Here is a 25,233-nt window from a genome sequence, read left to right on the forward strand (position 1 = left end):
CTTGCACATGATCCAAAGCCATTTTGAAGCTGGTTGACAGGCTCAGTGACAGGAACCCATCTGAAGGCACAGTCCATTCAGAGCAAACCAAGTAAATCCCTCAGTTGGCCACATCGTTGAGCAGAAAGGCACAGTGCTGAGCAAACCTGGTCTAGATGCTCACAAAGCCTCACCTACTGCTACAGCCATCAGCCATGTGGACAGCAGAAGCTGGAAGTCATATTACAGGGGTCCAAGTGCTTTGGCAGGGAGGGAATTCATAAGCCCATCTGGACCTTCTACTTCTCCAAATCCTTCAGTCTCCAGGACTCTGGTGGTTTCCACTCAAAGTCCGTCTTTACAAAGGCAGGATCCAGCTGTAGGGACCTCCTCCATGGCAGAGGACATGTGCCAGCAGGATGTGACACAGTGGAGCAACAAACGCCTGAAGGCAGGGTCAGCAGGGCCACGAGAAAAATAAACTTTATTTGCAGAGGCATGGGAGATGAGAGGGGCAGCAAAGAGTTGAGGAAAACCCACCGAGGACTGGCTTTCCCCTTTTTCTCCTCAAATTGTTCTCCTCTCCTCGTGGCATGGGCTACCCATATCCCCCCACTGAGAAGTTTGGGCTCCCCTGGTATTTCAGGCACAGCACCAAAGGGGAGCTGGGTCCCTAGCATGGGGGTTCTTTCACGTCGAAATGATGAGAAACAGGAACAGTAACCAAAATAACCTCAGGAGGTCTTGCACCCACCCCTGCGCAACCTGCCTGGACCCTGCCAGCCTCTCCAGACTTGGGCTGGTTGGGTGCATCCGAGCCAGGGAGCCCAGAGCCACGTGCACCGAATCAGCCCAACGGAGCCCAAAGCTCAGAGTGACCCTGTCCGGGTGCTACCCACACCGGAGAGGTCCCACACGGGGCTGGGGTGGGTGCCCCCACTGCCCACCCCCATGCAGTACCCGCTTCGAGCATCAGTCTCCTGCCTGCCTCATCCTCCTCACTAAAAAAGCCACTCAGCACAGCCCAGGATCAAGTGTACATTTTTATTTTTTAATGGAACATAAACTCCTTTAGAAAAAACATTCATCTGGATGATAACACCCATAGAAAAAAACACCAATCTCGTGTTCTTTATTTTTTTTAATTTGGCATTTGTTATTTGCATTTATATTAAAGCAAAGTGCATCTTTCTTATTTTTTTCTCGTTTATACACATTGCACAATACATAAATAATGATGCTTATAAAACGTCTTTATATTTACAAGTAATAATATATTTATATATAACATAAAATACATTTTTTTCTTTAATAAATCTCAGGGTTTTTTTAAGGAGTCCTTTTGTGTGTGTTTTATTTCCAAAGCACTACAATGCTAAAGTTCCAATGAGAATGCTCTCTTGTTCATTTAAACCTTTGTATTTAGAAAAATAGCTTATGTTAAGGTCTAAACATGCTCATTGAGCTAAGAACAGTGTAAAAGTATCATACTCGTGTATGAATTCAAGAAATGAAAGCACAACTGCATTTCCAGATAGGATGGTACCAGCATAACCTGAGCCAAGCAGGTTACAACAGACCAACTATCATGAACACTTTTTCTTTTGTTTTCCCATTTGTTTTGTTGGTTTTGTTTGTTTTTTGTTTTAGGCTTAGGCTTCTGTCACTTCACATCTCAGCTCAAATTATAAAGCACGGGCCATGCACGAGGTTTCTCTGCTGTTGTTTTCTCCCCTTGCATCAATCCATGACCATTAAAAAAAAAAAAAAAAAAAAAGCAGTGGAAGGATGAACACAGTGACAAGATGTGAATCCAGCAACAAGAAAAATAAAATAAAAATTGTAAGGGTGGGTAAAGACCTGGTTGGGAAGGTTTTGCACTGTCCTTCGGTGGCAACATGAGGTTAGCACCGCTGGGGAAGGGGGTCTCAGTGTCACCGTCACCAGGGATGGCTGGCGGCAAGGGGAAGGTGGTGCATGAAAAAATACAGGGATCTTAGAAGGAGCTGTAACATAGAGCAAGTGGTTTCCGAATCCATCGATCACACAGGATGATCCTTTCAGAGGCATGAAATAACTATCCTAAGTGATCCATCCCCCTGCACCCTTCTCTCGCCCTTCTGAGTTATTGGTCATTCACACTTTTAAAAAAAAAGAGATTTATCAAAATACCCAAGGCAAAAAAAATCTTTCCATAAGCTATTTCTCAAAACAGGGGGGAGGGAGAAAAAACCGAACAAAACAAAACAAAACAAAAAAGTTTGCATGAAAAGCAAGCACTCAGAAGGAAGTAATAGCAGCAAAGTAGTATAAATGTCATGAGTCCATTCTGTCTCGAGTCATCGGTTATTAAAAATAACCTCCAACCAGCACGGGCAACTGCTGATAAACTGTCTAGTGTAGCACTGGCCCCAGCCTTTCACAAAGCTGATCTGAACAGTAAATCCGGTCCATGGCTGCTGCATGAACTCATGGTCGTTGGGTCTCTGCAAGCTGTACGCCTTCTCGTAATCAAAAGCCTTGATGGAAAAACCTGGGAACACTTTGTGAACCAGCAACGTCCTGGAGTCGGGGTTGTCCAGTGTGGCCGACTTGATGAAAATGGGGTAACTGCTGCGGTTGTACACCCACACGCCGTCCACCTCCTTTGTGAGCTGGATGCCATAGCCGATCTTGCTGCGGACCTTCTGCACCAGTTGGCTTTTGTTGTCCGAGTTGAGCTGTCCGAGGCAGAAACCATTCCCCTGAGGTAGATCATAGAAGATATCCAGGGAGGGCTCTTGGACAGAGTACAGCCGACCCACACGTGTCTTCTCTTCCCAGTATGCCACCACGCACCAGTGTGACCGATCCCCCGGCTCCTGAAGAACTTGGGAATCTACAGAATGGGAGAACAAAAGGAGAAATTGAGCACCAGGATGGGTAATATGACCTAAAAGCGACACAATGCTGGCAGGTCCTTGCAAGCCCATGTCTTCATGATGCTCTCCAGGCACACAGCGGCACCCCTAGGGCATCCACTGGTTCCAAAAGCCATGTCTTAAGGCCACTGTTAAGACCATTTCAGTTGCCACAGGTCCAGGGGATTCCCATGCTGCTCCACTGCCTAGTTCTGGCTGGAGTTACAGGTCCTAAATCACCAGGTCCACCTTCAGAAGTGGCTTGAGAACCACCAGCAGCACCTGCAGTGCACCCATCCCTCACCCAAACCATCACTAGGACCACCACCAGTGCCAACAGAAGAGATGAGATGCTCCAGCTGTATCCCAAGACCAAACACCCTAAACCCCCTTACTTTCACCCACCAGACGATGGATCCATTTCCATAAATATCTACTGTGCACAATCATGAAAAACAATGAGGTGCTGCTAAGAAAAGCACATGGAAGGGCACCACAGGGGACCAGAAGGGACAAGGACTCGCCTGCTGTAGTTCACGGGGTTTTTCCCTGCTCACAGCCTGAGCCTGGGTGACGGAAAGGATGCACACGTTGGATGAAGCCCTGATGGTGGCAGGGTGGGGACCAGAAAACTCATGCTTGTTAACAAAAATGTCCTAAAAAACCTCAAAAAAAACCCGCAGAAATGTGTTCCTGCAGCCCTTGTTTCAACTCCCTTGTCTATAGCTACCCCGTGCAGGCCGTGAGGATGTGACGTTGGAGGAAAAAGCCGGGGCGGGGGGTGGGGGGTGTGTGCTGAGAAATGTGAAAAAATCCCCTTTGCCTGATGGAGGATCCCTAGCCGCCCAGCACTGCTCAGCGGGTAATTCCTTCCAGCCTCAGTAGGCATGTTAAAACCTGGGAACTAGTCATCTCTCTAATTGTATTAAAACAGAAAAAAAAAAAAAAGTCAAGCTGGGAATGCAAGTTAGCTACTGAAAGAATCCCCCGCACCATGGAAGCACCTATGGGACCAGGGATGGTGGGTAACCCAGGACCCTAAAGCTCCCTGCATCACTCAGCAGCCCCCCAAACCCCACGCCAACACGAGCAATGGCAGCAGCACGCTAGCTGCCCCATTTTCTATATATTTTTGCTATTAATAAGCCCGTTCCCCCAGCGCAGGCATTTTGTTCCTGCCTCTTGAGCTGTGCTTCAAGCCCTGCACTGTGCTTTAAAAAAAAAAAAAATACAGCCCAGCCACACACTTTTAATTTCCTCATTTCTATGCCAGCAAGGAAAATATTTCTCCAGTTGCTGGAGGCAGCAGTTACTAAAAATGGGCCTGACTGTGTACACCCCGCAATAGGGACCTCTGATGCCAGGTGAAACTGGGGGGGCTGGGGTGGTGTCTGGTGGTGGTGGGGTGGTCCCTGGGACAGCATCCATCGAGGTGTGCCCCTGTCTGTCCTTCCACCTCCCCTTTTTGGTGCCTCCCAAGACTTTTGTTATGGCTAACTTTATATCCTGCTAGAACCTGGCACCACGGCAAGGGACGGAGAGGGGACGGGGTGGGTGGTATGGGGTGCCCCCCACCCAAGGGTGCACCCAGCAAGGCAACAAACACCTCCAAGATGGCATTTCCCCACCTGCCCGAGCGATAGGAGAATCTGAGGAGATGCTCCTGCATCCAGGAGAGGGGGATGTTCCTGGATCCAAGGGGATGATGTTCCTGGATCCATCCCCATCCTGACCACCCATCGCCCCCCCCCCCCCCCCCCCCCCCCCCCCCCCCCCCCCCCCGTCACATCCTCCCCACCGCCTGCCTGCCAGTGATGCTCAGAGCTGCTTGGGTTTTGTTTTACAGCAGTTGAGGGAATTTTGGAGCAACAGCCATTGAAACCTGCTGAAATTCCGACCAGTTTTTACTTATTTGAACATAAAAGCATCCCTTTCAGGAAGAGGTGGGGGCAAAAAAAAAAAGCCTTCTTCACCTGGTATTTGTGCTTGCATTAGTAAAGACCACTTAACAAGTAACTCATTGCTGCTTACAAAGAGTTATGTAATTGCCAGCGCATTTAAAAAAAAAAAAAAAAAAAAGTTTTAAAAAAAAAAAAAAAGAAAACTGCCTTGGCTATGAATGAACAGACCTTTATGGAGGGCTGGAAGTTCATGAATGAATCCCACTAGGTTTTTCAGTGACATGGGGTGACCAGACCTCAAGGACAAGTCTTAGGTAATCCAGGATAATTTTTTTTTTTAAAAAAAAAAGAGCCAATGCCAGCACACAGTATAAATATGCCAGAGCTTCTTCCGTTTGCGGGCTTTGGCTGTTGACTGGATGTCTAGTCAAAAAGCCATGAGAATATTAGGGTTGAGCTTGGATAAACAGGATCAGGCCTCCCTGCCAGCCACCACCAGCGCCGCTTTTCACAGTTGTTGGGACCCCAGCGGAGCCTCCCCGCTCCCATCCACCTCCCTGATGCTGGCATCCGCCAGGAAAAGGGGTGGGAAAAGCCTGTGGCATCACCAGGGTGGTGGAGGCAGGAGAGGAGGTTGCAGGAGAGGAGGAAAAAATGATGCAGAGATGCTTCCTATAGTGATGGACATTTTTTTCCCCAAAAGACTTTTTTTGGTGGCAATGACCACGGATCTGAGTAAATAAAGCAAGTCGATGGATTTTGCCCCAAAACACCCCACTGGGTTCATCCTGTTGAGCCTGGGGTCATGGCAGGGACCCACCACCCAGCTCCCACCGCCGCCTGCTGCAAACTCACACAAAACCCCAGATCCTGGGCAATCTGCAGCCATATTGCCCTCAGCATGTCCTCATGTGCAACAGACCAGAAATGGCTGAGAAATGCTTGGGAATTCTTGTTTTGAGTTAAAAGCATCACTTTTACGAGCTCCTTGGAGCAAACGCATCCCTTTCTGAATGCCTGGAAAACTCCCAGAGCAAACTGGGACCATTCCCATATTCCAGCAAACAATGATAATGTTTAATGCTCTAAACATCCGCGCTATTATTTTGTTATTAAGCATCCCTCCACCACTTGCTGCTGTCACTGGTTTATTATTATTATAGCCTGCCTAGGGGCTTCGTCAGACTCCCCCCAGAGCACTGTGCAAGCTTTTTGTTAAACAACAACAACAACAACAACAACAAAAGAATATATACATAAAAATAACTGAAAATAAAGCAAGTCTACCCTCAAAAATTTATAGAATTAGTGGTAATGATCGCTCAGAGTGGGGTCTGTGGAGAACACTCATCCAAAGCACATTTCTGCACGAAGGGGAGAAATCAAGGCAATAACTTGACACCCTACAAGCCCTTTTTTAGAAATCTGGTGATGGTTCACCACCAGTGATGCCCCAGCACAACCACGTTATTCAGTATCACATTCCCGCTGGAAAACTGATTTTTTTCCTTTTTATTTACAGCCTCCTGAATTTTCCTGAGCGGCTGCCCTGACTTTTACCAGCACATCCCTGAGCGAGGAAGGAGTGTCCCCTGCAAAAGCATCACCCCTGATACTTCCCAACACACCAACCGGCGTGAGAGGCTGTGAGGTTTCCTACCACCTGCCTTGACCCTCGCAAACAGCAAGTCCTGCCCAAAAGTGCTCAATAAAAAGGCCACAGCTGAGATTTTTCCAGCTTCGGATGCACACATGTGGTCTCGGGGCATCACCCTGCTCTGGGGAGGGATGCCACAGAAAATGCTACATCCATACAGAAGTCCTGGGTGACAGGACACCCGAGTAATAACCCCCCCCAAATTAAAAACTGCTGAAAGCACAGAGGTCCAGATGAAGGTGGGTATGGGAGATTCACACCATGGAAATGCTCAAATTCATCAGGAATGGCCCCACGCTTTGCTCTCCCAAGCTGTAGCAGGAGGATTCACATCTCGCATTGCTTGGAAGTGCCAGAAAATTCCTGGTGTGGCTTTTCTCCTCAACACGGGAAGGTTTCTAAGATGCTGAAACCATGTCGTCTGTACTTTTTCCTTCCGAGCTCTGGCAGTTTTATTAGGAGTTTGGGAAGAAAAAGTTCTTTTTTCATTCAGGAAGAACCGAAACATTTCAGCAAAATTGATTTTAAAAAAAATAAAATAAAATAAAACAATCCAACGCAGCTTCTGGCTGGCTTTCAGATCTCAGCCTTGTCCCAGAGCCAAGTTCACCAGCGTAGAGGGGAGGTGGGCTGGGGATCTTTTGTTTTGCTTTGTTTTGTTTTGTTTTGACATAGCTAAAGGTTTTCCTGTAATCAACCCACGTCTAAAGAAAACAGCAAGTTTCGCACACGCTGAGCTCTCACCCGCCGGGAGTACTCCCATCTGATCAAGTCAAGAGCTATCTAAATTGTCACTGGTATCTGCGGTAATAACTCATCGCTGAAAACGGCAATACAACTGCGCTCCTGATTAGGTTTTTAAATGCCTGTAATTGGACCTTTCCTCAGTGATATTATGATGAGACGCAAATTCGATTAGCCAGCCGTGTAAGTGTTTCAAACTATGTGTTTATACTTTTTTAATATATGTATTTATAAGTATTATTTTTTTAAGAGCAGCTTTGAGCCAAAGCACCTTCTCACGCTCTTCCTAAACTGGTCTTGTCCCTCCTCTCCCTCATTCCTCTGTGATCACTGGTGCTGAATTTCCCACTGGCCATCAACCCTGACACAATACTTGCCATGGCATCACCTACACTGAACTGCTAACAAAAGCCTCCTCGTCTCCATAGAATCATCAGTTTGGGTGGAAAGGACCTTTACAGGGCACCTAGTCCAGCCCCCTGCCATGGGCAGGCTGCTCATGTTTTGCGGTACCCCCACCCGCGTCACTTGTGGGTATGACACGCACGTACGACTGATAACCCAACAGATAATGTCATGTACATGTCCACTGTGAAATCACAGCCTCACGAGACTGGTCTTATGGACCTTTCCTAGAAGGTCCAGGTCCCAGATGTGAGCTCCTGGGGCAGCAAAGAAACCGGGAGGGACAGTGAGATCCCTGCCTGGCTTCCCGGGAGGCAGCCTTCTGCTGGAAAAAGGGCGACGTGGGCACCGCCGATGAGCAGGATGAACCTGCGGTCCTTCCTCCTTAATCCGCCAGCACACATGGAGGGCATCTGCGCTTAAAAAAAACAAATTGGCTGGACTGGTGTCAGCACAACGTGTCGTCTGGCTGGGGCCAAGGCTGAGACCAAGCTCAGCGTGTCTCGCGCCGGGTAATCTCTCTTGGCTGACCTTAAGTGGCATTTGCAAGCCCGAGACAGAGCCATGTCCTCCATCTTCTCCTGCTTGTTGAGATGGAGACACAAACCCTGAAGCTTTTTACGGGGTTTTGATGCTTTTCTTGAGGGTGCTCAGGGCAGCTCGGGGCACTCCAGTTGCAGTTTTGCCCCTCGTTGTTACTGGCAAGTGCTGTTTTTGTAGGATCTCAAGAAAAATACACCCCTGACCTCTTACACCAGAAGCGAACACGCATTACATCAAGGTGAGGGTAACACCGAGCATGACGTGCAACCGCACAGCTCGTCAAAGTAAAGAAAAACAGGCAGCAAAAAGGGAAATTTTACTTCCTTTCTAGTCTCTCGGGCAATCTGCAGGCTATTTGGGCAGAGGAACAAATTAGAAGAAAAAAAAAAACCAGAAAAAAAAACCCCAAGAAAAATCCTTCAAAGCCAGATTTCCAGGTATGCTTTGCAAAAGCAAAGAAAAAAAACCAAATTAAAGGATATATCCTGCTGCAGAAAAGGGTCTTTGTGCCTTTAATGGCGTTTGTGGGCAGCCTGGAGACACCACCCACAGCAATGTTTGCCCCCAACCTTTTATATCTCCCTGCACACAAGGGCTAGACAGCTTCAGCTTCCTCACCACCACCCCACCCCACCTCCCGCCCCCTGCTTTTGATGGCCGGGATTATTTCTGAAAGGCTAATTTAGAGGATGGTCATGTGTTAAGCTCCTGTTGTTTGCAGAGAAAATAAACCCTTACCTACTGCAGGGATGTCACCACCCACGGTGGCCCGTGGGGTCCCTCGACTGCACCAACGCAAAAGCCCCCAAAGAGCTGGGACAGTCGGTGGCATCAACACATACTTAGGGAGCCCTTAATCTGTGGATTATTGACACAATAGACCATAACGTCTCTTTAGGAGCCATTACAGCCCATCGAGTCAGTAGGTACTTATGGAGCCCTTAATCCACGGATTGACAGGCTAGACCATAAATTTGTGTCTATGTCTTATTAGGCAGCTCTTATTACTCAACATATACAGTAGTCATGCAGGCTAAAGAGCCTTAAGATTATTTCTTTAATTTATTAACAAGTTGTCCACCCAATCACCTAAGTGGCTCCTTGCTCCTAGCAAAGTCAGTCAACCTTGCACGGAAATACCTGAGTTTCTTCAGTTTGCTGAAGTTTGCTCAGGGCTGGCATCCAGGCACCGAGATGTTGCCAACAGATTGCGAGTCTGATGGGGACAGAGGAAAAAAATTTGGCAGAAGCCATTGGGGGAAGCAGTCTGGGATTTCCCGGTATTTGTAGCTAGGGCTTTGGTTCACTCATGTTAGCGGTGACTTACACGCTTGGGTATGCTCTGCTCGGTCCCCTGGTGACCCAACCAAGAACTTCTACCACCTTCACCATGGCTGGGAAACCCTCTTGTGAAACCAGGACAAAACCGAGGTCATGTTAGACAGTGGGTAGGGATGACTGATCCCTGAGGACATCCTCTAAAGTTCCCACCCCAGCTTGGTGGTGCCTTGAGTCAACCTTCTCCCAAGCTAGAACCCAGCCCTGACCTTTGAGGGTTAATTCAGGGACGGGACACAAAAGGATGAAAACCATCCCAGAAAGGGTCCCTGGCAAGCCTGTTGTTGCAGACCTATGTTGCAACAGTACGGCAAATGCCGAGGCTGGCCCAGGAGGGATGTCCAAGCTGGAAAAATATAGGGTGATCAACATGAACATGTGAAGGAAGCCCAGCTCCCTGATGTCCCCCACCTTGAAGGATGGTGAAGAAAGAACCCAAGTGAAACTGCTGAGTTCACCGAGTCCACTAAACCAGAAATTTGATTCATAAACATCCTATTAGTCACCGCTACTGTCTAATTACTGTGATTAATCAATTACCATGGCTAAAAATGATGTGAGAAGAGAAGAACCTTTTTTTTGTGCACGCACTCTTTAAGAGCCAAGCAAGGCTCAGCTCCAGGGAGCGGGGCGGGCGGGAATTACGCAGGCACACACCAAAAATGCCTGTCTGCCTGTCTCCAGCGGTTAGAGAGGAGCCAGCTGACTCCAGTTTCCTCCGTACCAGGCTTCGGGCCTCATCAGCCATGCAAATTATAGAGTACCGTGCTGTCTGAAGGCCGAATTTCGACTCAGCTCAGAGAAAAGCCTTAGAGGAAGGGTGGGGATGAAGAAGCCAGCCAAATCCATTCATAATATTTACAGTAAATGGGCCTCTTTGCTGTTGTTTAGTATACAGTCAGTCTAATTATTTTTGAAGTTTTAATTTAAAGAACCTTCTTTATCTGCCTCTCCTTCTGCACCCCTCAAAGGTGTGGGAAAACTTTTCCTCTGTTTCAAAAAAGCAGTAGGACGGGAATCCCTTCCCCGAGCTCCAAGCCAGCAGTGGGGCAGGACGAAGGGATGCTTCCAAGAGGGGAGACCCTTCCAGAGGGGTGCTGCCAGCATCAGTGGGGTTTTTAAGACCCCCGGGGCACTTGGATAGGCATGAAGCACGCAGATCCATGTGGAAAACCCCCAGAAATCCTATTTTTGCTGCATATGTCCCCATTGCTATTCTGTACCAGTGGGGAGGACTGGCTGGCTCAGGAGGTATTGCACGATGCTCCACAGACCTGTGCACCCTCTGAACTCCTCCCCTGCCCTGACAGCACACCAGAATAATCACATTTTAATGACTATCAGCCAAGAAGTTCCTCTGGAAAACACAGGAAGCCCAAGCCGGCGTTCAGGAGATGCGGCCACACGACCACCAAGCGACTCAGGGTTGGTACCAGCCCCGGCTCCCAGAGACGAGCCAACACCTCTGTGCTTCGTCCTCAGCAGCTACCAAGACACACCTTTTCTCCACCCATACCCAACCCAGATCTCAACCAGAAACCACCTGAGAAGGAGAAACCAGCACACAAAAGGCTTCTGACTTAGAAAAATGCAAATCAGACCTGAGGATGAGCTTGCCAAAATATCTCTCCTGGCTTGGGTTGCGCTGGAGGTTCCTGTGACAGCACCCTGCCCGTCACCTTTCCAGTGCAGGGATCAATCACCGACGTGGATGCCAAAGCCACCAGAGGCCACCAGGCCATGCCGGCCCTGGGGTCACAGTCCCCCTCTGTGCAGCCACTGAGCTCAGTTTTAGAGGATGAAGACCTTAAAATGCATTTGCAATTGAAAATAAACCTCCGCTGCGGCAAGGCAGGGAGGTCACCTGGTACCCAGCGATGCTCAGGGGAGGGCAGGGATATGGCCCCCAGGAAAGCCGCAGCTCTCCCCTGACAACATGTAGCTATGTGAGTTACACGTTAAAAACCTTGTAAAGACCTTAATAAAAACTGAAGCAGAGCAGTCTAGGATTTCCAAACGGATACCTAATACACAGATGTATGTGAGGATTTTTTTCCCCCCCCTAAGTGCATTCCACGCACACACAAGGCATTGCTACCGCTCTCATTTCAATACTGAAAAAAAGCCTCTCGCCACAGCACACCAAGCCAGAATTCTCCTTTAAAGACTGAAAACAGACGTAAATGTGTCTTTCCCGCCACCAAAAAAAAAAAAAAAATAGAACACCTCCCCCAGCTCCCTTTCCCAGGGCGGCATCCCTCGCAGGGATGTAAACCCATGGAAAAAACAGGGTTGGAACAAAAGTCCTTTTCACACTCGTCGTGCCCTGCTCCGTAACAATTATGAAAACTGTTTAGCTGGGCTGGCATTTAGAGCATTTACTGCATTCCTGCCAATAAATTCCAGTCCCGGATCCGATGGAAAAGGCTCCCCCCCTCCCCTTTCCCCTCCCTCCCTTGCCTTCATTCCTCCTGGCTTTCTTTACAACCTAATACCCTGTCGACGCGGGGCCAGGGCCTACTTAGGGGGAAAAAAAAACACCCAGCGCCAGACTGGAGACAGCATGCAGACTGAAAAAGTTAATCATTACTTCTGTCTGCCTTCATAATCTAATCACGCCTATTCCTAAGAGCAGGCGGCGAACGCTGGGCGCAGGCAGGGTCGGCGCCCAGGGACATCCCGACAGCCACCAGCCCCTGTCCAGGTAGGGGGGCAAGCAAGGGATGGACTAACAAGGGATGGACAGACAGACAGACAGCATTTGGATGGAGTTCACAAGCCTGGCCGTGGACACACCCCTCCTCTTGCCTCTCACTTTGCTCTGGATTAATAACGCTTAGCAATTATAGTGAATATTACATTCATTAAGTAATTAACCCTCCTGGCGCTCTGGCGGAGTTGGCACCCCCCTTCCGCAGACAGAGGCCGGCAGAGGTTTGCCCCAGGCTATAAAACGGGGCAGGTCGGCAGCACCCAGAATAAAAAAAAATAAAATTAAATAAAAAAATTCGGAAAAATCCTACACAACAAAAAGCTCCTTGTGCTCATCCCGCCCTGCTGTGGGTGGCAGAGCCCTGTCCCAGGTGGGGACTGCACCACAGCCAGGCTGGCACCACTGAGATGCGACAGCGGGGGCAAAGCCCAGGGGATTTGGGCATCACCAAGACCCTGCAGCATCCGCCTGAAAGCAGCATCATCCTCCCATGGGGGCAAAGCCCAAGGGATCTGGAGCTCAGCACTGCTGCTCGGCAAACCCAACACCACACCGGACGCTCCAGAAAATAACCTTGGTGCAACATCTCAGGTGTGTCAAGGCTTCGTGCTCTTGACACCCGCGATACATTTTCCATGCTCGGCTGTGACAAAGAACAGGAAAACTACAGGCCTCTGCGTATGAAGATTTATGGGTTTGTTCCTTATAATGAGCTAAAAAGTCTCAGCCCGGCTTCCAAAGAAAATGAATTCATCAGTTCAAACACAGTGATGTAACTTCAGGCTCCCAACTCCTTTTCCAAATAAAACTCCTGTTATTTGATTCCTGCTTGAAGGATGATTTTATGAAGTTATTTACTCCATCCACTCTGCCCAGAAAGATGCTGCGAGAGCCCAGCCACCGTGCAGCACCCCATCCCACCATTTAATTTCTCAACTATTTTGCTATTTTCCCTGCTTTTCTACTCAAAACCTCACCTAGTACACATTAGTACAGCAATGTGCACACAGACACTTAACCCCTCCAGTATTATTTTGCATCACCCACCGTGGATGGAGCTTCCTCTCAGTGGCAATGCCCAGCAATTTTTAGCACCTATAAATTCATCCCATTGGTTTCTATCACCAAAAATCACTGGATCCAGAGCCAGCATCACTGGATGTAAAAACAAAGGATGGCTGCACTCCCACCGCCTTCCCAACACCCAAGTTTCTGCAATGCAAAGCAAGCTTTTATTGATGCAGTTTTGACAGCTCTACAAACGAAAGTAGTCAACCTATATATATATATATTATATAATCATATATATGAATATATTTAATATATTCAACCTACACATATTATGATTAATGATTCTTTAAATATTGAGTATATCCTACATATTATATATAATTAGACACCATACATTCAAAATATATATCCAACCTATATATATAGGTTAAATCGATTTACTTGCTTTATGTTTCTGTTTATTATGTTGTCCACAGCCTCGCTTATTTCATACAATTATAGGCACATACTTGCAACAAGGCTTAAGAGCTCAAGCAGCTCTGAGTTGTTAATATAGTGGCCTTTCCACCCGCACAGGTATTCAGGGAAAAGCTGGGAAAGCCCACAGGAGCCAAGACTTCACCCCAAAGACAGCTCGCCAAAAAACAGCACCCCACCAGGTGTCTTACTTCATCCCTGTGAGAGGGTGAGGAAGGACTGCAGAGTCGAGTACCCACCCTCAACACCTGGAGTAGCTAGAATCATCAGAAGCATCACCAGGACGTCCTGCATCCACCCCACACTGAACATTTTATTTCATCCCAAGGGAGGATGAGGAAGGGCTACAGAGCCAGGTATCCACCCATCAGACATGGAGAAGCATCATCAGGACCTCCTGCAACCACTCCACTGGGCACCTTACTTTACCCCCAACGGATGAGGAAGGACTGCAGAGTCAGGTACCCATCAGCACACATGGAGGAGCATCACAAAAGCATCAGCAGGACCTCCTGCAACCACCCAACCAGGCATCTTACTTCATCCCCAAGGGAGGATAAGGAAGGTCCACAGAGCCAGGCACCCACCATCACACACGGAGAAGCATCACCAGGATTGCCTGCAACCACCCCACCAGGCATCTTTCTTCATCCCCAAGGGAGGATGAGCAAGAACCACAAAGCTATGTACCCACCATCACACATGGAAGAGCATCGCCAACAGCATCACCAGGACCTCATGCAACCACCCCGCCGGGCATCTTACTTCACCCGAGGGAGGACAAGGAAGACCCACAGAGCCGGGTACCCACCATCGCACATCGAGGAGCATCCCTGAGAGCATCACCAGGACCTCCTGGAACTCCCCCGCGGTGCTTTGATGCTGCCAGGGTGCCCCAACAAGGGAGCTGAAGCCAGGAGGTTCCTGACATGGCGAGGTTAAAAGGGTAGAGAAGGGCTGAGCCAGCTCTTACAGGGTGTTGGGTTTTTTTTTTTTTCCCCTTGCAAGTTAAAACCAAGATAATGACACTGGGTGGGGACCAATTTGAAGGGCTGAGCAGCCAAACCAAAATTAGTCTCCCGGCCAAGAGCTTCCTAGGCCTCACAGCTTGGGGAAGGAAGCTGAGAAAAGGCATGAAAAAAAAAAAAAAAAAAGATTCCTCGGGAAGTTCAAGCGTCGCACTCAAGCGAAGGTGACCCTGCTAGTCAAATATTTTTCAACATAATAAAAATAAAATCAAGTGCTGGAGCAGCCTCGCTTGGAAAAGCAGGGCCCATGGGATGGTGGGGTAGGGTTTTTTCCTCCTTTTTTCTCCTTTTCTTTCTCCTCCTCCCCCAGCATTTTCTTTCCTTTCGCTAATAACTATGTTTTCTTGTACTTTTTTTTTTTTTGGCTCTTTCCTCATAAAAGACTGATGTAATTTCCTGTCTTGTCCCAATGTTTCCTGTTAATTAACAGGGTGAAAGTTATCATCATGCATTTAAATGGCTACCCAAAAGAGGGGAGAGGGGGGAAAAAAACCAAGGGAAAAATAAAAGAGAAAATAAAGAAGAAAGGGGGCAGAAGGGCTGTCCGTGAGCAAACACCACGTCACATCCTGAACAGCGCAAAAACTCCCTGGAAAAAGCTTTTTGGACCCAACACCTTCAGCCCATCGGCGAAGACCCCCCCAAGGGTGGCTCCCACGGCAGGTTTGTGCAGAAGGGATGCAAGCCCCCACCCTTCCCTGGATGGGGATGGAAAATCCCTGCAATGCTTGCCCAGAAACGCTCTTTTCTTGCATAGGAAAAGAAAAAGAAAAAAGAAAGAAAAAAAAAGAAAAAAAGGGAAAAAAAAGAAAAAGAAAAAAGAGAAGGAAAAGAAAAAGAGAAAAGATGAAAATAAAAAGATTAAGTAAGTAAATAAAATTAAATAAAACGAGATAAAATAAACTGCGGAGAAAGAAGCAGCCAGCAACACTGAAGATGCTGCTGTTATTAAAAGAAGTAGTTAAAAATTTAAAAAAACCCTAAACCCAACAACCAAACCAAGGGGCTAATCCAAAGCCAGCAGGCGGAAATCCTGCAAGGCACCGAGCTCCCTTTCCTGCCTGACCTCAGCCCTGCGCTGGATCAGGCCACTGCTTCTCCATGCCTTCCCGTTCCTCAACAGCAGCCGTGACGCAGCCGGTACCCCGGTGGCACGGAAGCCAAGCCAGCAGCCTCGGCACGCTGGCTCAGGGTGAAAACGAAGTGATTTAGGCAAAAAGCGAGGGTGGTTAGAACAGAGACCATGCCTCAGCGGTTAATAGTATCTCAGTGCTGAAAATAAACTGGAAAGGAAGCTCCTTTGTGACAGTAGGCAGGCGGCCAGGCTGCGGCGTGGGTCATTCAAGCTGGCTGGGGATGGTAGTGAGGCTGGCACCCACCCACCACCCAGCCCATCACCCTCCTAAAGCCCCCAGGGAGGGCTGGGGGGAGGGTGTCCGTACACTCCAGTTTTCCCTCTGGACCCTAAAACGGGGTGTACCCTGTTTTCACCCAGCATCAAGGTTTACGGGCTTGGCCGCTGCGGTTAGAAATAGGCATCCCCCCATGCCAGCGGCAGGGAAATGCATGTGGTTAATGTTACTGGTTCCTCCAGCGTAAGTGATACCCACTGGCAGACAGCGGGGATGGAAACGATGCAGCCCGCATCCCTGCCAGCCTGGGGCTGCTCCTCTACGAGTGTTTTTGTCTCATCCAGTTTTAAATGTCCCCAACGATCAGGTTGCTGGCGCTCATCGGGACATCTCTGGCGAGCAGAAGGTGGTTTGAGGCGACACCTCACTTCCAAAATTCACCTTTTTGTCCTCGTTCCTCCCTAAAAAGCATGAGGTTGCAGGATAAAATCCCAGTGGTCCTCGCCATGAAGGACTCGCTGGTGGTGGGGTCTTCTTCTGCATCTTATTGTCAGCTGTTCTTTCAAGGCACCGCTGGGTTGGGAAAATCAGCATCCGGAAAAATGGAAATGGAGCTGTACAGGGATGGATTGAAACACCCAGTATTTACTTGGGGGACCACCTCTGCCATCTTCTTTTTTCAAAAAAACCCCAAACATCCTAGAAGAGTATCAAGGAAAGGATCAAAAGCTCTAGAAGCCTTAAGAAGTCATTATTAAATGGGTCTTATTTGCCTGGGGGAGGATTTTAATCGGTTAAGAGTCAGGAGCTGGAAGGAGGATGCCCCCAGCATCCCCACAGCAGCACAGGGTCTATACCGGCCGTATCCCCGGCGAGGAGTTGGGGGTCCCCACAGGGCAAGATCCCCCTTAAAAATATGTAAAAAAAAAAACCAAACCAAAAAAACCAACACGAGGCTGAAGGAGCCGGAGCGGGTGGCCAAGCCAAGAGCCCTGGGGTCGGTGCCAAGTGCCGGCTCCCTCCTCCCCGCCGGCCACGGTCAGATGATGTGCTGCGAGGCGAGCCGGGAGGCTCCTAGTCTGGCAGGCAGCCTGCTTTGCTCCAGAGGCTCCAGTGCTGTCATCTTGGCGTTAACCCCTGATAACCTTGTCCTTTCCAGGACAGGACGGTGTTTTTTAGGTAAGCACAGGGCAGGGGCGGGGGTGGTAATGTGTGTCGCGTCTCCAATGAGGCTGGGAAGGAAAGGGTGCAATGCCCTGCAATGCTCAAAGCAAATAAAAAAAATATTAAAAGGACGCATGCTCAAAAATAAACCAAGAATAAGTGACTTATTTAAAAAAAAAAAAAATTCCCAAGCAATTGTTTATCCCTGGGACAAATATACAATCCTAGTTCCACAGGAAGATGTCTCAATTTCAGATTATAATAGGATGCCAATTTGTAAATAAAGGCATTTCACAGGAGGTTATAAACTCTGTACTAGAGGGAGGTGGAAGGAGGGGGGAATGGGAAAACACAGGCAGGAGTCTGCCAGAGTAACCACGCGGGATCCTGTTTACATGGCGGGGGCGAGGCAGGGGCGATGGGGAGCCGCTTTAGGGGGTGAACAGCTCCAGATCTGGACAAGGTGCTTCTTCCCCGGCGAGCAGATACCAGCAGGGATCAGAGGCATAGTGAAACATTCTCAGCCTGCCTGCGACTGCGGAATGAAATGTCATTCACCCAAGCGGTCCCTGAAACCAGGCAAGGTCCCACCAGCGGGAGAGCCAGAGCAGGGACCGATGCTGACGGTTCTCCAGCCTCCGGAGGTCTTTTCCCATCTTTTTGGTGCAAAGGAGTTGGGAGGGAGAAACCAAGGCTGTGCTGGCTGTGGAAGACCGCTGTGGGTCTCCTAGCCTGGAGCCTTGCAGAGCCGTGGTCCAGCACCCACCAAGCATCATCACTCAACATCCACCTGCTCCAGGAGACCCTGGGGGCCATTCCAGTGTCGGGGCAAGTCAACAGGACTGGGCCGAGAGCTGGGAGAACTCTCACATTTGGTATTTTACGAATAACCTCTATAAAGTAAAAAGCAGCAGAGATGGCAAAGACACAAGCCAGCTCATCTTGCTCTCCCTCTGGGATTGCCAGCTCTGGGCTTCGCTTCTTGGAGAGCTTCGCCTTGCTAGCAGATCCAGCACCGTTCATCCATCTCGCAGGAGAATCACCACCGCACCCACCACGGGTACCATCAGCCAAGAGCCACCAGTTCCACACCACACAGGGGTCAAGAGGGTCCAAGCCTGGGTGGAGAGCATCCCATGGAGAGCCAGCACCAACCAACACCATCAAGCACCATCAGCTCACTTCTACCATCAGAGCAAAGCTTCTCCATGGGTTGTACCAGAAATTCAACTCCCACCGATCAGACACCACCAGACCATGTGCTGGCCACCTCCAGGCTCTCCAAGAATGGCTTTGCTTGTTTGAAAGAAGAGTCATAACCAAACACATCTGCTGAGAACGAGACAGCTCAAAATACAGGAAAAAACACCCTCTGTCTCCTATTTACGAAAATTTTTATCTCCAATGGGGTATTTTTGCTCTCTTCTTTAGCCACGCTGAGGATAGAAAGGATCTGGCCTGGCACTACCTGAGCACAACCATGTCGGCAGGAGACGGCACAAGCGAGGAGCCCTGACCTACCCACAGGGTGACCACCAATTATAAAAATAAAGATGCAAAAAAAAAAAAAAAAAAAAAAGTCTTATGGCAGTGAGAGGCAGCGCCTTGGGGGGAGAGCAAGGGGTACATCAACCGGAGAATGGGACAGCTGGGGAACAGACAGCACAGGTGGGATGAGAAGAGGACACCAGCACGGCATGAAGAACTACCCAATACTGCATCTCTGGGCCAGGCAGGAGAACAGAGAGCGGAGGGAGGGGAAGAGCAGCTCAGATCGGTTATCACACGGGGGACACGCTCCCCATAACCCCCCGACACGCCCACTCTCACATCCTCCAGCACCTCTGGTACCCATCCCTGTAACCTGCCTTCAGCCTCCTAGAGGAGACTGCGACCCTGGTGGTGGCCGGCCCCAAGATTCCTCCTCATCAAAGGTTCCTCATGGACACTCGCTTTAACCCCCCTTTTAACACCCCTCTTGCCACCATCCCCAACCCCGCCACGCGGTTTCCCTGCCAGAGTGGCCGTGAACCCCAGGCTGGCCCTGTTCCCAAATTCTGGGTGCTGAGAGCCATCAGCCTCACTGCATCCCGTTCCTCCAGCTCCGAGACATTAGGGCAGGTCTAGTGACCGCTGCTACACCAGCACCCACTGCCCATCACTGGTGGTTGGTGCTAGAGGAACCCACCACCACCCATGACATCTTCTTCTTCTTCAGCCTCCTGCTCCAGTTTCCACATCTACTCAAATTGGGCTGGTTGGTTTTGCTTTTCTTAAAAGTCTTCCTCTCATCAAGGAGCCACAAATCTAGCGTGTACAGCCCTGGTCCGGAGGGGATGAGGGATGCTGGATTCTCCACCTGGCATCACCAATCCCCATCTGCCCAAAGTTAGAGAAGCCCAAGCCAAAGCGCTGCCATGTACCCTGCCAATAACTTCTTAAAACCCTCTTCAAATACACACTTCTGCTAAATAAAATAGGGGGGGATGGGGGGGGGGGGGGGGGGGTTTGTACAGAAAAAAGAAGGGGAAAGTAAGCTTTGGAGGATTGCTGCAAAGTGCGTTTATTTTCCTTTCTCGACTGGGTCTCTCCAGTTGGGAATTTTCAGCACTGCACTTCTGCACGTGGAAGGGAGATGCCAGTAAATCAGAGCAAATTCAAAACAAATGCTCTTTCATGTGGAGGCATTCGGCTTTGTTTCAGGGCTTGGGTAGCTAACCGTATCCCTTCATGAGTCAACTCTCCTATCAGCTCCTCATTAAACTAAATGGCTACAATTACATTTGGGGAGGAAAAAAGAGCGGTTAATGATCGTAAAAGGTTCTGTTTCCAGGCTTTGGGGAGGTGGGGGGAGAACCTTCGATAAAAGAAGACCAAAAAAACAAAAATCCAATCCAACAAAATAATTAAAATATCATAAAATAAGTCTAACAAATGCTTTTGCAGGGGAAGACGTGCTTTCTTTTGGGGAGGGGGCTCTATCAAGGAGCTGGGGGTTCCCTTCCCGCAGCCCTCCAGAAGGTACCAGGAACAAGCCGTGTTATTTCCTGCAGCCCAAGCCCCCACCTCCCGCCTTCCCTTCGGGAGCGGAGCAGCCAGACGAGATGTTATCAATAGGCTGAACCTTACAGAAAGCCCCCTTTTAAAAGCGAGTACTTCCTCTGCTTATTTCATGTGGTATCCTGTGGAACTGAACTCTCTCCTCCCGTCTCCAACGGGTGCATTTCAGGGGAAAAAGGAAAAAAAAAAAAAAGAAAAGAAAAAAAAAAAAGACCTAACAACATCCTTATTGTGTTGTTTTGGTTCTTGTCTTTTTTCCTTTTACAGCCTCTATTTTTTTTTCCCTAAAGCTATAGGCTCCAATAGCAAAGAAATAAGAGAAAAACCCAAAAGTCATCTGCATTAAAAAAAAAAAAATAATGCAGCAACAAGTTTCTCTGTTCCCTCTCCCCCTCCGTTTGATTAATTCTCATCAGGGCCTTTGAACAAACAATATGCTCCCCTCTCAAATAACAGACAGGGTATATATTACACCCAAAGAAAAACAAACAAGGCTCATTTAAAGACATCCACACCAAACGCAATTCCTGGAGAGAGGCAGGGGCAGATGCACGGGCGCGTGCTGCCGCCGCCAACCTATTTCTGAATATCCCAATTTCAGGGCAATGAATAAGACATAAATCAGGGAGACATCCCCACAAAGGGACGCACTTTGAAACATCAGCCAGTACATGCAGGTACATGGTTTCAGACACTTTAATCCAGGGAGAGACAGAGCCCAGCCACAGAGCTGGCCGGTCCGTGGCAGGAGATGCGGTGCTGGAGACATCACACCTTGGAAAAGATGATGGGAGTTGGACTAGATGACCTTTAAAGGTCTTTTCCAACCCAAACCATTCCATGATTCTATGAAAAACCCAAGAGGAGTGGGGAAACCACCCTCCAAACCCCCATGCAGGCACCTGGAGGCTGAAGGAGATGGCAAACAGGAAAACAAGGGAAACCACAGAACGTCTCAAGTTGGAAGGCACCCACAGGGATCATCGAACCCATCTCCCTCTCCAACATCCTCTGCAAAAAATGAGGTCACCTTTCTTCCCCAGGGCACCACAAGCCTCACACACTGGACGCAGAACACTGCTCACCCCTTCAGAAGCAAAGTCTGAGCGTGGCTCTCGTCCCAGAGACAGAGATGCCACCACCACCACCAACACCAAGCCAAGGAGAACCTGATGCCAAATCCTTCCGCAAGGCATGACTGCACCTGCTCCAATAATCCATACATCCAAAGGGGTGGCCAATACTGCTCAGCCTTCCCCAACACACCTCTTCCTGGCTCGGTCCGAAAATTAATGGAGCATAAAGCTGGAATTCAAGGGAAATGGGGGCTTTTGGGGATGGAGAACCTCACCAGGGATTTCAACACATCCTCTGCCCAGAAGTACACGGCTGCCACTGAAATGAAACCCAATTCCCACTCTGAGCACACCTTTCTCACCAATGCACCTCCCCAGAACTCCCCAGCATCGCTTCGCCTTCTGTCAGGACCCTCAGTCAACGTGACCCGCGGCCAAAATCAAGGGCAAGAAGGGATGTCTTACCTGAAAGCCCCCCAGGGGCTAGACAATTAGTTCCCCCTGTTTCAGTGGAGGAAGGCACAGAGTCTGGACAATCTGCTGGAGCAGAGGGAAAGAAAAAAAAAAAATCAGTATACAGGCAGTTCTTCGCAGGCTCCCAGCATCGCCGCGAGCAGAACACACATTCCAAAGGGTTTAGCAGGAAGCGATTACTAATTGTCCGCGCAGAAACGGCAGTTCATCAAGAAGCATCCACCCTAACTCGTCGTCTCGATCAAGGCTGCATGCTGCGCTTCATCACCAGCCAACACTGATTACAGACCAGCAAAAATTACAGACTGGCTGCCACCTCTCCAGCCAAGTCACCGGGTAATGAGATCAACGTTGTTGTCGGTCTGATGTCAGCGAGCTCCCAAAAATGCTTAAATCGTGGCTTTACGCACCCAATTTAGTCAACGCCTGTAATGCACCGAAATGGGAACCGAAAGGGAAAGGTCTCACCGCCGCCCCTGTGCAGCGAACGGTCTGTTTGTGTTCCCCTGCTCAATTTCTGTCACCGCCAGCTGCTGGGGGATCTTACACCCCGCTGTCCTGGGACAAGTGGACAACTGGATCTATTCCTCCAAGCCCCACCAAAGGGCAAGGGCAGGGTTAAGACCGGCTGCCCTGTTAAGAGGTTTCTCCTGATGCATGGAGGTGCTGGAGCTCAAGGCTTGGACCTTTCCATCCCAAGCCTGCTCCTCCAGGTGACAACAGCCAGAAGCCAACACTGATCCTCTTGGTCCTACAGGCAAACTCCAGCTTTTTGGTCACTACCATGGGGGAGACAAGCTCAAGGACAAGCCTGAGAAGATCTGTGAAGTTCACGCAACCTTCTGGTCCTCACCAGGTTCTCAGCAGCTTTGAGTTTCATCAGATTTGGACTCCCTAACGACATCATTTTGCTCACAGCTGGATCTCAAAGCAAGGACCACCACCAGAAGAACCCAGATGGTTTTCTCCCTACTGATAAAAAGTCATTTCATCCCTGAAATCCCAATGAAAAAGAAACTCCTGTCTGCACAACCTCATTTTATTGGAGTAAAGTAGAAGCCCTAACAGGACTATACAGTTTAACAGGATATACTTAATCAAACCGAAAACAATAGGGGAGGCAGGAAATGGACTTACTTGTGAAATACTGTATATGATACACTCTCTAAATGCCTTGTGGTGTTTTCTATGCTTTAAAGAAATACGGGTTTTTTCTTCTTTTAACCCCTTCTAGTCTAGACAGAAGGTTCCCCCTGCCCTTCCCCTGAGAGGGCTTCAACTGCTGGGGCTACAGATGCTTTCTGAAGGCAAGGCAGACCACCCCACCCTGTGCTGGCCACCATCTGCCCCCAGTTACAGCTCCCCAATGAGTCCCTGCCGGATAAAGGATGTAACTTGCCTTTTCCCTGCTGTCTTGCTCTAGGAGTCATACATGACCAGGTCCTCTGTTAGCCCATCAGACAGGATGGCAGGAGAGAATCCTACTCCAATTTAAAATCCATAACCCCAGCAATGGGGTGATGAGCTTTCATGACTTCTTTACAGCTATTAGCTCCCTTCCCATGCCCCATCACCCAACAGCCAGTTCCCTTCATCAATTAATTACCCTAAGAAGTCTCTGTAAGAGGGCACAGAGCTGATGCACCTCAACTCTAGACCAAGCATGAGGGTCCGGTGTGGGCTAAGCCCAAAGGCAGGACCCTCCTGGGCTCTCCACATTACATGTGGCTGGTTTCATTCCTGCACACTTCTTGTCACACCAGTATCTGCTAAAGGCTCTTGCTAGCAGGGGGTATTTAGGCTCATTTTACCTTCAGCATCACTGAGGTCACAGGATCAGAGCTTTACCCAAGCCTACTGCATGTGAATCTCCTCCCAGAACTACCTTTCCACAACACAAAATCATACAATAATAATAATACAATTATTCCTGGTGGCCACCAGCCCAACCTCACAAAGTGCCGAATAGTTCCTGGAAGCTGCCCAACCTCCAACTCCCCTAAAATTCCCTACAGGAGGGCATCTGGCTCTGTAGCAACATTTCAGTGGGCTTCCTGCACTCTCCTACTCCTGCACCACAATGACCAGCCACCCAGGAGCACGATGGACGCAGCCACTTGCAGCCCCTTGTCCCAATTAACAACAGGTCAAGATACCTGCTTGAATTATTTGGGGGCATTACCATCCATCTCGCTTCCAAGACGGCCGTGAGTGGCAGCTGCTCCAGGGACAGTGGGGATGCTGAGCACTCACACACCTCCAGGCCTGGCCCTGCATGAGCCACTGTCACCCTGCAAACATCCCCTGTAAGGAAGAAGGAAAGTCCTCTCCTTGATGAATGAGCCAGCCAGCCCGGACCTACAGCCTTCCTGTGGGTAACCTGGCTGACAAGGGCACATCTTTCCACTCCACAGCGAGTGCACAAGTATCAGATCCATCCCACCAACGCACCATCTGACGGGGCACACGGCTGCCTGCAGCAGACCCCCACCTCCCTGTTCATCCCAGCTTGGCTCCAGCCAGCGGCATGGCCTGCCACAGCCTCCATCACCTCCAAAAAACCCCACACAATCCCCATCACAAGGGTTTTAAACTCAGAGGGGAGATTCAGACTAGATGGAGGGAAGAAATGTTTTACACTAGGGATGGTGAGACACTGGCACAGGCGGCCCAGAGAGGTGCCCGATGCCCCATCCCTGGGAACATCCAAGGCCAGGCTGGACGGGCTCTGAGCAACCTGATCCAGCTGAAGGTGTCCCTGCCCATGGCAGGGGGCTGGGCTGGAGGGACTTTGAAGGTCCCTTCCCACACAAACCATTTGATGATGATCATGGCCACTGGCGACCACCGCCAGAGCTCACACCAGTCCAGATACTTCTATCTGTCCATACGAAGCACTTACAAGACACTAAATGCTTGAAGTATTTTTATTACCACTATCCCGCCTGATGGAAAAGCAAAACTTTCCTGCTGGATGCACATTCCCAGCTCCATCAGCAGATGCAGCTGCCCAAGTTTAAACAGAAGGGACCATTCCCACCCAAGGTCCCGACAGAGACGACAGCTCATGCCCATCAGCCAGGTAGGCGGCTATGCACCTTCCTATCATCATCTACTGTCCCTCTCCCACCTGACCAGCCCGCAGCAAGCCATCCTCCTCACATGGCTGGGAAACTGCCACAGGAGATGGCACAGATGCTGGGACGGGAAACCCTCGGTCCATCTCCGCAGAGTAAAGGCTGAGAAACCCTGAGCTTGCAAAACCCACCTGCAACAACAGACTGCCAGGCTCCGCTTGTGCCTGTCGCGGCACCGTTAGTCAGAGTTCAGCTGCCAAATGGATTTTTTCTTTTAAAAAGGAAAAAAAAGGAGGACTTTTTGGTGAGTAACCCAGTTGTTTCTGCGTTTCCG

General features: G+C 49.3%; 1 protein-coding gene across 3 annotated transcripts in view; it reads right to left on the reverse strand.

The window, feature by feature from the left end:
* Positions 1-1,009: 1,009 nt before the first annotated feature.
* Positions 1,010-25,233, reverse strand: part of SMAD7 (SMAD family member 7) — a 28,474-nt gene continuing 4,250 nt past the window's right edge. For 2 of the 3 annotated variants that reach the window (XM_055791465.1, XM_013294839.3), the window contains 2 exons: positions 21,814-21,888; positions 1,010-2,857 (listed from right to left, as the gene is read on the reverse strand). In XM_055791465.1, coding sequence (XP_055647440.1) covers positions 2,319-2,857; positions 21,814-21,888 — 614 coding nt within the window. In that variant the 3' untranslated portion in view covers positions 1,010-2,318. The remainder of the gene's footprint in view (positions 2,858-21,813; positions 21,889-25,233) is intronic. The other variant, XM_005231975.4, reaches the window with a different exon arrangement.

Source organism: Falco peregrinus, chromosome Z (assembly GCF_023634155.1).
Source record: "Falco peregrinus isolate bFalPer1 chromosome Z, bFalPer1.pri, whole genome shotgun sequence".
Taxonomy (NCBI): domain Eukaryota; kingdom Metazoa; phylum Chordata; class Aves; order Falconiformes; family Falconidae; genus Falco; species Falco peregrinus.